The sequence below is a fragment of the Sinocyclocheilus rhinocerous genome, unplaced genomic scaffold, assembly GCF_001515625.1.
Source record: "Sinocyclocheilus rhinocerous isolate Xijiao unplaced genomic scaffold, SAMN03320098_v1.1 scaffold538, whole genome shotgun sequence".
Lineage (NCBI taxonomy): Eukaryota > Metazoa > Chordata > Actinopteri > Cypriniformes > Cyprinidae > Sinocyclocheilus > Sinocyclocheilus rhinocerous.
In genome coordinates this window covers 955,540-974,910 of record NW_015650838.1, presented here as the reverse complement: position 1 = coordinate 974,910, position 19,371 = coordinate 955,540, and the positions used below count along the sequence as shown (strand labels likewise).

Here is a 19,371-nt window from a genome sequence, read left to right as displayed (position 1 = left end):
AGTATAACCCGTGTTACAGGAAAAAATGGCAGTCGCTCCGTACACCGTTAATGTTCCTATTTTATTCCCATTTGGAGGGGTTCCAAGGTCACCACAGGAAATTACTAGGCAAATTCAGATGAAGAATGCATTTGTAATTTTTACTTTTATGGAATTCTGAATACAAGATACGTTGGAATTTCAAGGTCCTGAAATTGCTTTTTTTCAAACTTTCCTTAAAATGAAATAATGACATACTAGATCAGGGGTTTTCAATTAAAGTTTGAAAAATCATTATAATTAAAAAAAAAAAATCCATCCATCCATCCATTCTCCAAACCACTTATCCTCTGTAGGGTCATGAGTTTCCAAAATAAGTAAATAAATAAATAAATAATCATAATTTGAAAATGCTGTGGTCTCTAAGCATATGTCTTGATGTCACTATGGTCTATATTGCACTCACTTTCACAGGATGGTCTAGGCTCAGGGTAATCCCAGGTGCCGTTAGCTTGGCAGCGGATGACCCTTTGACCCTTGTAGAAATATCCAGGGTCACAGGTCAGCATCATCATGGCCTCATATTTATTCTGCATGCCGTAAATAAGCCTCCACCTCCCATGATCCACTGCGGAGTGGCCGATGTCAGGGCAGGTCACAGCTAAAGGATCAAAGTTAAAATTAGTTTTTTGATTAAGACCTAAAAGTAGTGCAACATATTTTTTAAATATTTCTTTCTTCTAATTAATTTTAACAAAATCATTCCATTAATTTCCATGTTCAAACTAATTTTTGAATTCAAGATCAAATGTGGCCTAAGACTTTTCAACAATTTCAAATAGTTAACAGAATAATACACATTTGGTATTTTGTTGTTGCATTCAAGCAATTGACGCCAAATTGACGCTAATTCGAAAAAAATGCACACGGTGCTTTTACGCTATTTAAAAGCGAAGGAAAGCGAGGAAACGCCCCTGCCCCCACGGTTATACCGGCATTATCTGTGTTGTCACATGTCGATTAACCGGTGGGAAAATTTCCTCACCGTCACAACCCTACCATAGATCTGTCTCCTCTCCTCCTCTCATCTTAATTTGGCATTTAGCTATCACTTCTATCCAGTGTGATTTGCACTACACTTACAGGGACATTCCCTCTGGATCAACCCGTGGTTAAGTGTCTTTCTCAAGGCCACAATAGTGATCATTTCATGATTTTCGGAGTTCATGATTTTACCCTCATTTGTTTGAACCTACAAACTTCTGATGTCCAGCCCAGATCAGTAACCACTATACTATCCTCTACAGTCTCAAAAGTCATTATAATGACTCTTCTTTCAAATGACTGACACATAATGGATGTAATATCCATGCTACTCAACATTCAGTCAATCATGAGTCAACTACGTCCAACTTTGAATACGAAATACGAATTACGAATACGTTCAGTGTGTTCAATAGAGCTCAAAGGCTCTTGGCCTAAGGCATCTCACACCATTCCTTTCAAATAGAAATTCACCTTTCTCACAGGTGAGGCCTTTGTTAGCCAGGAAGTGGTGATAAAACGCAGCACTTCTGAGACTGCAAAACGGTAGACCCCGTGGAGGCCTCTGCTTTAGTGGATGATAACTGCCTCTTTCTGAGGAGACTCTCCCCTCGGACAGCACATTAGCAATAGTCTTGCAGCTATGGCTCCTGGCTAACCCGTTTATTGTGATGAGCAATTTGACAGATGCAGCCAAGCCCTAAACGTTGATTGAATACAGAATTAGCCACGCCGGCGCCGGTCTATCGCAGAGAGAGTTCAGCAAGGAGAGGCAGATAATCGCCTCCAGACTTTCTCCAAGGTATTTCAGACAAGATTTTCAGACTCACCTTGGCAAAGCGGTACTGGAGCGTTCCATTGGTAGATGCCCTGCAGGGTGCGGGTGCAAGTGGTGGTGGTCTGGCCAATCAGGTTGAAACCCCGGTCACAGCTGAAGCGCAAGGTACTGCCAAGTTTCGTGCCCGTCTGGCTATGCACCGAGCCGTTCACCGGAGGGTCCGGGGTACTGCAGTATGCCGCTGTGGCACATACAAATGTAAACACAGCCAGAAGTCAAAGACACATCAGTCTGTGAAACCTGCTGCTTATTGTTTTTCTATTCATCACCCTGTTTACTGGAAATTGCTGATATTAATGCAGTCTGGAGCTGAGGAGTGATTAAAAAGATGCACAGTATTGAATTGCAGGAACTTGTGGAAGGTCATAAATGATGGATATGTAACAAAAAAAAATCTATCATTTTGTGTACAATTTGTTAGTCTAGACTGTAATTCAGAATACAACGAGTGTCATTATACAACGTTATGCTGTTTGGCATATGCTATCCAGGCCACATTGTCTCCTGTGGCACATGAGGCGTCTGAGATCAGATCTTGGCAGGCTGTTCTCCTTGCTGACCAAACAAGAAAAAGAATGACCGTAATGATACCAGCATAATATAAAAGGAGGTGTGGAAGGAATTAGGAGGAAATGGGGCAGGAATGCAATTTGTCGCATTATTAATTGCTATGATCACATTACTAGCCTATCTGTTTCATGAGTTCACATGTTCATATACTCCTTCAGCGATACAGGTAAACAGCTTTGGCAAGCTGCCAATAATGCAGAGACTTGAGGAAGTTGCCTCCCGGACTATTTAATTAATGTAAGTTAATTAGAGTAAGATTAGTGGAGGTTTCCTGGAAGAAATGTCATGGGAGTGAGGCAGTCTGCAAAAAAAAAAATCATTTTCTTACCTGTATTTTTTTGTTATCCTTAAAAAAAGAACAAAAGTTAACTTGAGAAGGCAAACTGCACAGGAAATGAATTCTAGATATATTCAAGATACACTATATAAAGGATAATGCAAAAATACTGATTAAGAAAATTATTTTCTGCAGTGTAAGCAGCTGCTTATGTATATGCCCTTGTGTTGGATTAGATGAACAAGCTCTTACCGAACTTCCATTTAAATTCCATTACAACAATTCTAATTTCAGTCCAACACAATGTCTAGCCATGATAATTTCCTTTAGGAGAGTGAGGGAGCACTCACACAGGACACATTCTGGCACTGAAAACAGCTAGATGGCAATAAAAGGCAATACAATGGAATAGAGCACAGGGGTCTTGAGACATGTTTTTCAAAGCTGAACAGCTGTTAACTATAGCTACATTAAAAAGTCACTGTGCTGATGGCACAAGTCTATGCAATAGTCAAAGATGCACGCCTTAAACATATACATGGATAAACAATTGTGCCCCAAGTTAGCAATACAGAATTTTTAAAAAAAAATTTTTTTTTAAGTTGTGGTTTTCAGTCTGTTACCGTGTTGTGGATTTAAGGTCATTTAAGCTGTTAACTATAGCTACATTAAAAAGTCACTGTGCTGATGGCACAAGTCTATGCAATAGTCAAAGATGCACGCCTTAAACATATACATGGATAAACAATTGTGCCCCAAGTTAGCAATACAGAATTTTTTATTATTATTTTTTTTTTAAGTTGTGGTTTTCAGTCTGTTACCGTGTTGTGGATTTAAGGTCATTTATATGTTGGTGTATTTCTAAAAGTTGACAAATATCACACTACCTGCACTTATTTGATAAAAAATTGATTTCTTTCTGTTCTAAGAAAATGGATCAAAAATATCAATGTCTCAAAATATGGTTCAAGGCTATGACATAAACTAAAAACTAAAAGCATAAAAAAAAAAAGTCTGGTGTCAACTTCCCAGCAAACATCAACACAGGAGAGAAAACTGCACTCATCAAGTCATTTCATGGAAATATAGCTCTTCACAGAAAATGTTAAAAGAAGTAAAAGCTAACCTATTGTAGGACAAAGAAAAATAAATAAATAAATAAAGATAACAGTAATGGAAGGGCAACCCTCAAGTTTCACAAGGCGCAAATCTTTCTAATGATCAAACCACAGAGACATAACATGCTTCCAGCCTCTCGTCCATTAGCCCTGACTGGAGATTACAGATAATGGACAAATTTGAAAGTTTACACATCATATACCTGTAGTAAAACTTTGAAAGAAAAAAAAGAGTGCACTAATGGTATAAATGGCTTAGAGTGCGGTTTTAAAGAAGTTTTGTTTTGTGCGTCAAACCTCTCATGTGACAGAGCAGGTGCTGCCTTCTAAATGGCTAAAAAGACTGCTATTGTTTGTTGGCCACAGAGGTCAAGCTGTAAGAGATTGCTTAGTAGAAATTTAGCCTTCCCGCTCAACTACTTTATGAAGTCTGCGTCAACCAGTCGCGGTGCTGTTTCCTACCTGACTATGACCCAAGAGCCCCAGCTTTGCATTTAATAAAGTCACGATACAAACAAACTCTCATGCCCCTTGGCCCTTGTTTCTAAATTGCAAAGTTAATGCTGTCAATCTTCAACCTTTAAGCTGCTCCGTTTCTTCTTTTTCCAAAGAAAGGCCTTCACACTTCTCAAAGCCAGTCATTTAGCAAACCTCACACAGGTGATGGTGGGAAGAAAAGGTCAGGAAATAAAAAAGAAAAATGAAGAGAGAAACAAAAGAGAGAGGGAGGAGGAGTGGAAGGACCCGCTACAGTTGATGAAGTAACAGCCTGTGGAGATAAAAGATGGATTGAGAAAGAAAACGCTACGCAGCTTTGAATCTGTCCCACCATCTGTTTTTGTCCCACCAAGGTATCGCTACAGAAGGGAAACCATATTGAGGAGGGAAACCTAGGTGTGCTGCTGCTGCTAACCCAGACTGTCACAGAGCCCTACTGTATATCAAAAATCCATCATGCGAGGAGGAAGCGGAAAAAGCAAAACAAGCTGACGCCGAGAGAAAGGACCCCGATGAGCCAGACAAAGAGGTGATTAGTCATTCTTCTGAAACGCTAATGATTAGGAGCATACGGAAACTTTTTAAATATTTATGGGGTAATAACTCATTTAGAATTACACTATTGCTCATGAAATGGCGCAATCAGGTCTTGATAGCTTGTGGCAGAGTTTCCTGCGTAAATTCTGTTTTTGAATTGGTCGTTTTGTGAATGCGTATCTTTAACTGTAAGTTGTCAAACATTCAGGCAGTCGAGGAGTCATTTGATATAATCATTTGTAAGCCAAACCAATAACTTATGGGTAATGGGTCTTTTTGGCTGATTCATTAAAAGAATTGGCTCATAAGAGTCATTTGTTCATGACTCAAATCACACTAGTTACACTGTACGTTTGTTTTCGCATGCAGGTAGTGAAGACGCAATAGTATTATTTCACAGTACCTAGTCTTGTTTAACTCTTTCCCAGCGGTGGCTGGCAACTTTTTTCAAAAATGCTGGCGAGGAAAGAGTTAAGTTCAAATGGCAACCTCATAGCTTGTGGGAAATATGTATTTATGTATTAATGCAAAAATGTCCCAAAACAATGAATGAATTAAATATATATATTGTGTTGCTCGGAGACGCAAAACAGTTCTGCTGTGGCTTTAATAGGTAATATTTGCGTAAAACAGACAATATTATGTTTACAATGTTGTGTTTAAAATATAACACAATATTAACTTTTTATTTACTGAACTGTTGTAAAAAAAAATCACATTTGCACACATACTATTCTGGAAAAAACAACACTCGTGTGATATTGCTCTCGCTGCTCATGTGATATCGCTTATCATGTGACATAAATATGAGACAAAAACTCATACAGCGGCATTTTTTGGCCCAATATCTTGAATTGAATAGGCACTTAACTGCATTTATGGACTACATAGTTGTTGCCCTGCATCATGTTTGTCAACAGTCAACTGTATGAAATGTAAGATGTTGTACAGGTCTGGGGACGGGGCCAGTGCATTAACTGTGTTAATCTAATTATTTTTCCATAACTAATTAATTGAATTAACACATTAAACTGACAGCCAATGCTATTTTAAAAATGCAGTTAAAACAATGCATTTAAAGATGAGCTACGGATGTATAATTTCATTGCTTAACTAATTCTTTAAACATACATTGTAATTATTTTTATTAGGAAAGACGAGAGAGGACCAGGCCTGGATTTTATTTTGTGTTTTGGTTTCGTTTGTGCGCGACAGTCGTCCGCGAGGGGCTGTCACGCTATTTTGTGTTTATTTTATTATTAAAGTTTTGTTGAAGTGTTCGCCGGTTCCCGCCTCCTTCTTCCCGTGACTAAGAACTTTGTTACACATACATTGTAATTATTTTTTATTAATAAACAGTTTTCAATAAATCTTTCTTTGTCTATTTGAAAATACATTTCTAATTTTAATGTAAATTGAATATAAAACAACACATTGATTCATTAGTTTAATTTAATAAATTGATTCCTTCAGTGTGTTTTGAGAGAACTCTTAGTCAGCAGGAAACAGTGGCTTGGGGAAATCCAAATACAATCTGTATGTTTTGAAGATGTGTTTGAATGCTCACCTGAGTAGCGGATTCGAAAGCCCTTGTGGCTGGAAGTGTGATCGAAAGACCAGTGCAGGTAAACCTTGTTTGCAGTGCTAGTAATACTGAAGGGAGATGAATAGTTCCCACTTAGAGAAATGAGCAGTGGACTCTGCCGTGAAGGACCTGCAGGATAAAGCAAAACATAAAGTTACCATATATAAGACGCATCTCTGGTCCAAAAGTATAACATCTCAGACCACATATGTGTTTGTCATTCTGAATTTAAAATGCAATGATTCTTAAGAAACTGGCAAAAAGTTGGAGTATATATATATATATATATATATATACACTGTATATATTATTATTTTTTAGATTGCACATGCAAATTTGTGCAAGAAACATAGTACATCAAAGCCGTTGAGCTTCACACTTCTTTGGACAACTGATCACGGAAGAAAAAAAAAAATTCCCCTCGCATCTCTTCCTGTCACTGTCAGTAGCCACATATCTTACAAACTTCAAATTGACTTGTTTACCACCAGCAGTGATACCACTGGCGTGTTTCTGATGTGTTTCTGTCACAACAAGCCTCTCCACCTCTCATGGTTAATGCTGAGTGACAGGGCTCTGTTCATGAACTTCACTGGCGGTACTTTCAGATCAGCTGAACTCTGATTCACTCCAGAGAGGTGTGTGTGTGTGTGTGTCTTAAAGGCCATTCCAGACGTCATGTTAGTGTCTGGGCCAAGCTGCGGGGAGGTAAATGGATCTGGTGTGATCTGGCTGGCTTTGGCATGTTGTGAAAAGCAAAGTCTGCTTCGGAACGCAATGGGAGTTGAAAGCGTAATCAGCATTGAGCATGCCAGCTCCCCTCAGGAGTGGCTCACACTGCTCCCAGATGACACACAAATACACACAAGCAAAGGCGCTTTATCAGCCTTAAAAAAAAGTGTGTAGCACAATGTGATTCTGTGAGGCCTGGCTGTCATATGCTGCACTCTCAGAAAAAAAAGGTACAAAAATTTACCTTTTTTTCTGAGTGTGTGCAAGTTTTTTTTTCTTCATGCTTTTCACTCTTTTTAACAATGCTTATATCTAATAGAAATTATTTGAGGTATAATAAGAACAAATAATTTTTTTAATAAACAAATATATTTTATTCAACAAGGATGCAGTTTTTTTTATTTTAAATAAATGCTATTACAAATCTGTTCATCAAAGAATCCTAAAAATATCATGGTTTCTACAAAACTATTAAGCAGCACAACAATTTTCAGCACTGACATGGTCACACTTTAATTTGGGGACCAATACGATTTATCTCTTGGGCATCAAATCAGCATTTTAGAATGATTTCTGAAAGATCATGTGACACTAAAGTCTGGAGTATTGGCTGGTGAATACCATGTTTTTGCTGTGGTTTTGATTAAATAAATGCAGCCTTGGTGAGCAAAAGAGACTACTTTCAAAAACATAAAAAAAGAAAAAAATTACTGACCCTTAACTTCTGAACATGTATAAACTCACTATATATGCCATATAAATTTAATATTATCTCATGTTTACCTGTTTAACGGATGTTTCAAAGTATGTAACAAAATCGCATAATTTATATTGCTTATTAAATGATATTGGTAGGTACTGTAATCTTTTTTTCATTCGCATTTTATTTTATTCATATTTGTTCACATAGCAAAGTTTCAAAGTCTGTTCACTTCATTCTTTATATATTTTTTATTTTATTATATTTTATTATTTATTTATTTCTTTTTGGAACGCTGCCTGACTCAGCTATGGGCCACTTTAATGATGCCTAAAATGTGATGAGCCTCCGTGTGTGTAAGATGACCTTTCTGGCCTGTAATCCACTTCCTAATCTCAGTCTAAATGGGATCACTTTGACCCCAGCAAAGCCACTGACCTCAGACTGGCCCTGAATAGTCCTCTGTTGGCTAAAGCAATTTCCTTTGCCTTTTACAAAAGGTTTTTACTGTGTAAAAGCAAAGGTCATCCCTTTTGGCCTCTCTTCAACTGTCTATCTTGCTCAACACAGCAAGGTTGCCTGGGAGGTGTATGTCAATAATTGTACTGGAAGGAGGAGAAAAACAGCTTTTTGTGAACAAAAACCATGTCATTTTCGCTATGATGTTTGTTCCTTGATTCAATCTTATTTAATTATATTACTACAACAGCGATAAATAAATAAATAATTTTCATTTAAAGTACTTATAAATTATAAAATGTTATTATTATTGTCAATAATAATAATTTTAATAGGTAATAATTAGGGCTGTCAATCAATTAAAAATAATTAATTAATTGTAATTTTTTTTCTGAAATTAATCACGATTAATCCCACCTAGCATTAAAATTTTTAAATATACTTTTATATTGCAATAATTTCACATTCAATCTTTAAATTAATGTAGAAACAACATAAAGATAGTATATTTTTAATGACATCTTTTTTTATGACTGAAGGCGAGAATCACTGATAACAATACTACTGATGTATCTAGGTGTCTGATGTCTTTTTTTTCTAATATTTAACCATTGACTATAGCTTTTCAACATTACAGTATAATTGAGAGCTGTCAATTTGAACATTTATTAGACTTTAAATATAACTTCTAATTTAAGTGAACTTAAAACAATCTTCTCATAAACTCATTATGATAAATGTCATATTTAGCTACCTGTGCCCTTCAGCAAGAAGGAAATACACAGAGATTGAATAAAGTTATCAAACACTAAATTCTAAATTCAATATAGATAAATACTAAAGCTACAAAAGTTATTGATTTCCTCTTTTTTTTCTTTTGTTCTTTGATGAACAGACATCACAGCTTCTGGGTTATTAGGTTATTTCGGCTGCTTTAAGAGCTCCGGCTGCTGAACATAACGTAGATCTGACATGCATTGTATTTTCTCACAACTCTTTACCTTTTCTGACCCACTTCAGGTCTTAAAGTCTGTACTAATGAGCTGATGAGTTGAATCGGGTGTGTTAGATGAGGGAGGCAGTGCTGGGCTGCTCAAGGACAGTTTTGAAAAACATTTCAGAGACATGCTCTTAAATGTAGCTCATATATAACAAATACTTGCATGCACAGTTTTAAAGCAGCTTTAATTGACTTTTTGGTAACTTCATTACTTAACTGATGCCACAATTATGACATTGCATGCTCGTAGTTTCTTTTGCACACAGCACGTGCTGCCGCATTTGTGTGTGCAATTACAGAGCACGTGCTACAGTATAAGGCTGACAGGATAGCAAAATTACAGCACTAGTAATAATACTAATAATAGTAATAATAAATATGAAATAATTACATAAGAAATATGATAGGTTTTCAACATTGATAATAATAAGAAATGTAATGGCTGCTGAAAATTCAGTTTTTCCATCATAGGAGTAAATTGCATTTTAAATTACAGTAACAACAACAACAATAACAATAATAATAAACATAATAATCATAACAACTTATTATTAATTTGTTTGTTTTTATTAAAAAATTTTTTTACATTTTTTTAATTGTATTTGTACAGTAATATTTTGAACTGTTGTGTATATTACTATCATCGTTAGTAGTAGTAGTAGTGGTAATAGTAGTAGTACCACAGGAATCAGAGGAAAAGATCCTAAGGAAAAGCTGTGATAAATCCACTCACACCAAAAAAAAAAAAACACAATTACAGATCTATAGCTTCATTCAATATGACGCTTGAACTGCGATGAAAAGTGTGAATGCAACAGAAAGTGTGCGGCCTATTGATCACCAAACAAAGGCCCAATACAGTCTTTGTGCAAGCATGCATGTACATGCCTTTGGTAAAACACCGAATGCAGTCGATGATAACACAAAGCACCCTGGGCCAGTCTGTCATGACACTGAGAAGATTGATCACTGTTGTTCACACAGCTGTACAATCTGGCTCTCAACCCTCAGTCTGCAGTTTCATCTCTCAGTCACTGATATTCCTCAGAGGCCCGCTGTGACATTTCCCCACATTTTACCTTGACTTATCAGGCTTTATGCAGTGGCCCGTCTTAGGTGCTTCCCTCAAATCTTGGAAGCCTGTCTCTTATTCTCTATGTAGCTGTCGGAATACAAAGTAAGCATCCAAATAATAATCATAACATAAAAGGATAAACCCTCATCTCTGACACTATTCTATTATTTTGTCTCATTTCTTCTGCATGACGCGGATGACATGGATGAGAGGCCGTGTAAAGCATGTCTGAAGCTGAACCCGGAATCAGACAGGAAGGGACTGTTATTATGATGCTTAAGTTTCGGATATTAAATATGGATTTTCTATTACTTGTCTTGCTAAATAAACACGCTGCTGTTTCAGAGCTCCGCTGGTGTGAATACTTCATGATTGAGTTGATATTTGAATGAGATTATCACAATGGAAGAATTGTTGAGAATGTCTAACCTCACCGCTCACCTCCGCTTATCAGAATATCGACGGATGCAGCGCGCTAAAACCCTGTAAATAACATGACCCACAGTAAACAGTTCTGTTTTTATATTCGGCCTCATTAATTGGCTTTTTAGTCAGTCGTTTAGCACCTTAATTGACTAACATTTAAGCCCACGGTCTGTGCACTGATTAGGATGGACGTTAATCAAACAATAATTTAATGCATGCTGTGCGCCCTGTCCGGCTTTACGTGTCAAACCTGAGATAAGTTATTCTTATAATTACATTCAGGTTCACAGTCCAGTGAATTTCTCTGGTGACAATGATTAAATTATAAAAAGTTGCTTTAAAAATTGATATGATGTTAATCACACTTGTGGTTTCTAGTCGAGATTGAGCTTGAGCTCAGCGGACACACAGGAACGATACGTTTGCGGCTTTGACACGATTCCTTTACGATGGTAAAATATAGAGGCTCTGGGACTGGCTACAGGGCTCTGAGGTGATATAAAATCTGAATGCAGTTTCATTGGAGGACAAACATTATCATGGATGCATATCGATACCCGTTTGAGCCTATCATCACTGCATAAAGCCTAATGCACTCAGGTAAAAAAATACACCGCCAATAACCTACATCTGTGCATCCTGGAGCTCACGCTCACAAATTACATTAAAGTGTGAGCGTGGGTGTTATGGATCTTTATTTGCTGCCGCATACAGCGCTTTGAAAGCTGGCTGTTAACCTATAACAAACAAAGATATACTGTAAAGCAGCAAACTGATAGATATGACGAGTCTTTTGCGAGCATGTTTACTATATCATAACAGTTATAGGCCCTTGCTACATTCTTGATATTTACATTGTCAGTATATTTGTGTTTAAATCAGTTTATACTGCAAAACATAAAAGGAACTCTTAGCATCTGTGCTGAGGGCTATATTATATGTACTATATATTCGATGGAGAGGTGGGGCAGTATGACAATTCAGTAACAATTACTGTATATATCAATACATAATTTTTTGCTGGAAATGTTTTGAACGGTAGTGTATGCGTGTCATTAGTGCAAAATCTAACACTTGGGTTAAAAGCAGACTGAAAACATTGCAAAATAGCTGATATGCAGCACAGATATATTGTGCTACCAGCTGATGCATTTTTACCGTCACACTGCCCAGTCTTAATTCCATTCTGCCCCAACAGAATGGGGAAGAGCATGACCCTCTAGACAGAATCTCATCAAAATCCTCATCACCCCAGGCCTTTCACTATGGCGGCAAACGGAAATTAACTTGCTCAGGTCGCCCTTATCCCCTAATCCACTTTGAAATGGACTGTCAAAGGCTGAATGTAAACAACAGTTTTGGTGGCAGATTCTGACAGAAGAGGAGAAGGCATGTCAAAACTGCTCCTCTAACAATGGCAGCTGAAGATTATCTACTGTAAAAGAGCGGCTGGCATCTAAAAAGGGATTTTCAACTTAAAATGTCACCCTTCGTGACAATAAATTGCAAATATGGCCCCCACAAGAATATACATTCAGAAAAATGGCAACATACAGCATTCATTTCATGATGTCAAAGAAAGGGATAAATGTCACGCACAAATTGTCAATATAGGCTTGTGTTCTGTTCACCACATGCAGTTTTCATATAATTGATCATTTGTTAAGCTCCGCCCCCTTGGTTACTGTTGCTAGCTCAGGTTGAATGTCCAATAAGAATAAAGTCTCTTCAAACATTGCAATCAATAGTTCATTTTACACAATTTCATCCACAGCATCAACTTTAAAGATTTCTTTAAATATATGAAAGATGTGAAAATAATACCATGTGTATCCTCTCTGGGTACCTTGTGTGGCTATTAGTGCATGTTTTACCATATTTTTTTGTTCATTTATGTAAAATGGTGTTTAAAACAATCCAAACATACAGATTCTCCACACACTCAGACATTAGAAAAGATTAAAAGCGTGTCTGATAATAAGTCAGAACAGTCGCTAAGGTAGGATAAGTCACACACATTTGTAAGGGTCAGTTAAGGACTATCTTGTCCAATTACATGTCTAGTTGCTAGTGGACTTTATAATTAATAGGGAGATATTAAATCACTGAAAATAACCAGAAAGAGTAATGTTTTGAAATGAAACATACACACATTTATGATATATGTTGGATGTCTGATAATGAGGAAGAGCGGGATTTCAAAATGAGCAAGAGATGTGGAGGTACTTGCTCCATTTGTTAGAATTCAAAAGATGAAAGACACAATTTTACTAGATTAGTGTGGCACTGTGTGCATGTATAAAGTGTGTTCAGGTGAGTTCTCACATGCATGCAGTGACATATGATACATTATCTATGAAAGATATATCAGACATAATATATAATACATAAACATGAATATTTTATATACATTCTCAGAATTTTGAATAAGAGGAAAATGCTGCAAATAATTATAAATTACTGAATAACAGCAGTCATATAAATAAGAAAATAAATGAAAGAAAACAGCACTTAAACGCCATCAGGAGAAAAATTGCTTTGGGTTTTTAATGTCACCGTGGTGACAGAAGGGAGGAATAACAAAATCAACATGCATGCGTGCATTACACGCTGTGTGTCACTGATGAAAAGCATATTTTATTTGAGTATAAACACTGGAAGTCTAGAGAGTGTGTACATGTTTAAAGAAATGAAGTTACATGTGAGATTCTCCTACCCTTAATTTGCATAATGGCATGTGATGCACTCTCAGCATTCAAATATCTATATTCTCTCTGAGTATGAGATACAAAAAAACAAGAAAGATAGGGGAACACTGAGAGAAGAAGGGAAGACATAAAGCAATGCAGCATAAGTGTTTTCAAATGTGACTGCCTTTGTGATTGGCTTTGGCCAGACAGCTTGAACCAGGGTTATCATTAACCAGGGTTGTTGGAAACATATAACAAATCAGGAATAAAAAACAACAACAACTAAATATCAAGCATCTTCTGCTCATCAAACAAAATGTTGAGCACAGTGTTTCATCAGGCCATCATGTTTGTGTATATCTGATTATGTCTGTAGAAGACAGACAGTTCTGGATGGGATTTCTTGTATCAGAGGAAGGCTGAAAGAAGTAAGGAGATCTATTTTATGGAATGATGTATTCAAAAAGAGGATGTGTCAGATCAGATGTCAGGTAGAGAGAGAGAGAGAGCGAGAGAGAGAGATAGAGAGAGAGAGAGAGAGAGACAGATGGGGAGAAGCTGTGATTTAATAGCTGGGTGCACCTGCAGCCTGGATATCCTCTGCATCTCAATGAGCTTTGCATTCCCTCTACCCATCACTGTCCTTCCTCTCTACTCTTTCAATCCCTCAGTTTATCTCTCGGTATACTTGCTCACACTTGTTCTCCAGGATAACAGAAAACAAAACTGTCCTTAAATCAAATCAAATTTTCAATAGTTAGTATATTAGGCCAATCATTTCCATAAAAGTATATTATGTACAAACCATTTTTATTCTTATTGCAAGTGAACATGTATTTAATGTAGTCTTTTTTTTAATGTAGTGTTTTTTGAAGATGAGAGCATATCACACAGCCTGTCCCTGTTGGAATTTGAACAAATTGGCTAGATCCTATCACATGAAAGAATTTATCAAAATACCACACAGTCTGAATGCGCAGCCTTTGGCATCAACAACAGGAAAGACTATGAAAGGTTAAAATATTTTGTCCTCGCTTTTGCCCCTTTATGGTAAAGTATAGCCATATGGCAACATTTAATTTTCTTTCACGTTCTAGAACAAATTGCATTGTTGGAATAAAAGGGCAGATTTTGAACAAAGCAAATAATAAGCTGTTTTTAAACCCCTATGACATTTGATTCTTTTCAATACTGCAAAGTGCTCTATAAAAAACACATTTGTACATTTCTCATACATCAGGATTTTTCACTGCACCTTTGATTAGATAATTAGATGCTGTTGTTTACAAATGAACTTTGTCTAATATAATTTTACAGAAAATATGATATGAAATATTACAATTTTTACAGATAATATGAATGTTGCCATTATGGTAATTCTGTACCACCAATTATGATGTCTGTTATATGTCTTCTGAAAAATGTAAACTATTTTCAATAGATAAGGAAAGAGTTACCCATTACCACTGAAGATGAAAACAATAGTGTGATACAAATCAAAGGCTTGGTCAGTCTGAGTTTGTACAGTACTTTGATACTTTCTTTTCCTCAAAAATCTCTTTTATTTTTGTTACTGGACCTATTTAAAAAAACTAAACAAAAAAACAACAACAACAACAACAACAACATTGCAAATACAACCCATTCAACATTGTGTATCATGTAATTTAAGCATATTTGTTTTGGTAACCAAACTTTACTTAATTACATAGGCTGGGTGGTCACAATTTAATATTCATATTTTCATTGTCTTCCCTGTTGATCCTATCAGAACAGATCTGTTTCTCACAACAAATGACTGATATAAAGCATAAGATTGCTTTCTTCCTCCTCCTCCTGTCTCGTTCCCTCTCTGGTGTTTGACGAGGCAGGCATACTTAATGTGACTGACAGCCAGAGGCAGCACCCTGACCAAATGGAGTGGGTGTCAGCTGGCTATGTTGGCCCTCAGTATAAGGGGATTTTCTTATAGCCGAGGTACTTAACTGTCAACACTTAATTAATGTTAGGATGAATTACAAAGGTTCAGAGAGCGCACTCCACCATGAAGGTTGAGCAGGTATATGTTTGGGCCTGCTATACTTTATAATAGTATATATACGTATGTGTGTGTCCTCCCTCTTCACACTGTCTGAAACCCTGGTCTCTTTCAGCTCTCTCTGACATATGCTTACGCTGGAAATGATAAAGCTTGTCTATTTTTGTTTCTTTTTTTTCTACAGGCCTTAATCATTTTCCACCAAATAGCTGTACTGCAGCCCACAAATTGCTTCCAGTAAACAAACAGCCCAAGTGCTTTTTATTTACATCACAGATGAGGCCAAACACAGGATGGGATAGCTTATGTATGTTCTGATATATAATATGAGGTCCAAAATATGAGACCACAATGAAAATTTGGGATTCATAATACTATTTAAACTGGGAAATAAACAGTTTTAAACATTTTGTTTTAAATACTATGTTGATTATATAATTTCTAATGGCAAAATGTTTTTTTTTTTTTTTTTTTAATACAAATTTGAAACATTTTCATTAGTGGTCTCAGACCTTTGAGCCTCAGTGTATTCATAACGGGACATTAAAAAGCAGCCTTTCAGTCAGACCTACTGTACACAGTGATGACTAGTACAGAGAGCTCAGAGATAATTCTTCTACACTGAGAGTAGAGAGACAAACATAATGAGGAGGAACTGGGGGAGTTTATGGGAAATGCCATATCAAATCACATAAACGCAGTTGGATGAAAGGTAGATGAGCGTTTAACATACTCATGGGGTTTGCTTGACAGGCTCTGAGGTATTTCATCCCATCTCTAAGCCAATAGCAATAATGAAGCTTCATATAGCACAGAACCAACCATCATGATCAATAGACCCATCATGCATTGCAACACATGGGGGTGGATTTTATAGTATATAAACCGAAAGACTGGAGAGGGGAGAAGTCCCTAACAATGTTTTAAAATGCTTATGGTTAGTGAATAAGATGCAGATATTCATATCAAAGTACTACTGTATGGTGCAACTGTTTAGTGAATGCACCCCAGTGAGTATAGCTTGTTTAAAGGGAACCATGGTTTAACCAAAAATGAAATGAAAATTACTTCTGTTGGAAAAGCTCTCAGTGTTTTTTTTTTTTCATACAATGGAGTCCAAATTAATCTATTGTATGGACAAAAACAGTTGAAATATTCTTCAAAATGCCACATTCTCTGTTCCACAGAAGAAAGAAAGGATGATGTTTCAAGCTGGTTTAGGTTTAGTGGTGGTTTAGCTGCTGGACCAGCATAATCATGTCAAAACCCAACCAAATTGGTCTTTATCATCCACCTGGTTGACCGAGAGTCTATGTGATTAAGCTAAAGAAAAAGACCATACTGGGAACCAAAACACTGCATATGCTGGTGTCAAGAGATCTTCTGCAAGTCAAAAAAAAAACATTATGACTTACTATCACATGAAGTTGGAGGTCCTTCAAACTCAAGATGAGTCCCCAGGCGACAGGTTTGAATGCTGTTCCCATTCAGATGATATCCTGGGAGACATCTGTAAAGCACAATATCACCTGTGGAAAGACAGGGAGTGAACAGATGACATATTCATTGCTTTATCAATTGTCTTTCAGTTGCATGTCACCTTCTGAAATATTATGGAGAACATGGGATTTCTGAGGAGCTCGGAACAACAGGAGCAGCATCTGGCTGTTCCTGCTGTTGCCTCACTCATGACTTGATGAAGGCCATGTCCCCTCACTGTCTCGCTTAATGGCTGACAGTGACGATAAAAGAAAAAAGAAAAAAGGGAAAAGGAAAGAGGCAAAGGGAGACTCGACGTGCCGGCGCTGCATTGCAGTGTAATTAAGGAAGCACCTCACAGCATGGTTTACATTCATAACACCCATCGGCTGCTACCCGAGGGCCGCTCACATCTTAGAAGCAAATCTCCCTGTTGCTACACAAACCCTCAGGCACTCTGTGACTCAGCTAAGAGGAACAAAAACACCTAGTGGTTTCATAATATAGCATTTAACTCCACTGAAATAATGGAACACAAGCTAGAGCAGAAAAAATAGGCTTTGCATGCTTTGAAATTCACATATAGGAATGTGTTTGTGGCTGTGAATGCATGTGTTCATGGCCATCTGAACACAGCAGCCTTTGTTCAATCACTGAATTAAGCAAATTAATTGGATGTGGTAGATAATCAGTGATTCACTGCAGGTTAGTGCCAAAGACCATGACTGCTTTAACCCCGACGGAGGCTCTACAAACACGCTCCATTCCAGAGAGGTCAAACAACCCTACACCGACCCGTAACTACCCATTTAAAACAATTAATATCAATGAATGCATTTTTTTTCCCATGGCAGAAAAGCAGTGCATTGATTTAACATTGGATTTCAGAGGCGACAGAGGACCAGTGAGGTCAGGATTGCATTATTATTTGTACGTGATTTTCTGTGGGCACTCAACTGAAGGTGAAACCAACAGCTTCAATAAACTATTCAAAAAGATTTTGGGGGAGCAAAAGTTTAATAATAATAATAATAATAATAATAATAATAATAATCTATCATAGGTGCTAAAGCCAAAATTGATTAAATAATAGTTTGAGTGTGTTTATATTATAAATAAATAAAATATTAGTAGTAGTAGTGTTGTTGTTGTAGGTAGAATGATGTAGTTACGACTAAACTAATATCACTAATTTCATTAGAAACAAATATCTGAGTCTAAAAAAGTCTACACTTCTTCAAGCTCTGCTTTTTAAACTCTTATTGACAATCAGGCGCCGCAGCAAAAAATGGCTGCCCACTGCTCCGGGTGTGTGTTCACGGTGTGTGTGTGTTCACTGAATTAAGTGAACACACACACAAGTGAACACCATGCACTTTGGATGGGATAAATGCAGAGCACTAATTCTTAGTATGGGTCACCATACTTGGCCACATGTCACTTCACTTCACTTCACTTCCTTTGCATAAAAATCAACAATCAACTTTCAAGTACACAGTACATCATTTCCTGTGATTGTGATTGCTATTTAAGTAGCACAAACTACATGTTTGTGCTACATGTGCCGCCTATGTACAGTACATTAAAAAGTATTTAGGAAATATTCTTAATTACTATATTAAATTTTCTCAATTCACCTGCTATTGGAATGTGTCACAAAAAAAGTTTAAATGCAATATAAAAATGTATACTTATCATATAATATAGTTTCTGTTTGGTCAATCCCCCCACCCACCATTTTGTGTTTGCACAAAATGTAAACTCTACCTATGTTTAACACAACACAACATCAGCCTCTGTTCTGAATTCTGGCAATGAGTCAGCATATCAGCACGGCCCTATGGGACCGGTAGCCGTGACATCTTAGCGGTTTTCTCTCCTCAAAGTGAGTTCTCGAGGGGTGTTAGTGGTGGGGGGGAGGTGTGTGTGTGGCTGGCTCTGCTATTCTGGGAACATTATTAATGAGAGCCGCTCAAGCCTGAAAATGAACTGGCAGTCTGCGTCTCTGCTCAAAATGTTCCACTTATACTGGGCCAGGCCGAGCCCACCAACACAAATGCACACAAGCAGGCATACAAATCAGACTGTAAATGATGTAAAATCAATATGAACTCACCTATTTTAAATTCTTTACTGGCCATCAGAATTTCTGCGTTAGGAATGATAGGAGGTGGCAAACAAAACTGAAGTCTATAGGCTAGAAGAGAGAGAGAGACAAAGAAGTAAAGAGTAAGCCATGTCATATTGCACTGTTGTATCCATTGTAAAGGTAAAGAACAGTTCTATATGACACAAAGTGGAATTATTGGGATGTCAGAGTTCATGG

General features: G+C 37.0%; 1 protein-coding gene across 1 annotated transcript in view; it reads right to left on the bottom strand.

Moving 5' to 3' along the window:
- Positions 1-1,593: 1,593 nt before the first annotated feature.
- Positions 1,594-19,371, bottom strand: part of LOC107712626 (CUB and sushi domain-containing protein 2-like) — a 290,171-nt gene continuing 272,393 nt past the window's right edge. Inside the window, exons 45-49 of the mRNA XM_016517947.1 lie at positions 19,162-19,242; positions 16,982-17,095; positions 6,429-6,575; positions 1,854-2,042; positions 1,594-1,628 (exon numbers count right to left, since the gene is read on the bottom strand). Coding sequence (XP_016373433.1) covers positions 1,594-1,628; positions 1,854-2,042; positions 6,429-6,575; positions 16,982-17,095; positions 19,162-19,242 — 566 coding nt within the window. The remainder of the gene's footprint in view (positions 1,629-1,853; positions 2,043-6,428; positions 6,576-16,981; positions 17,096-19,161; positions 19,243-19,371) is intronic.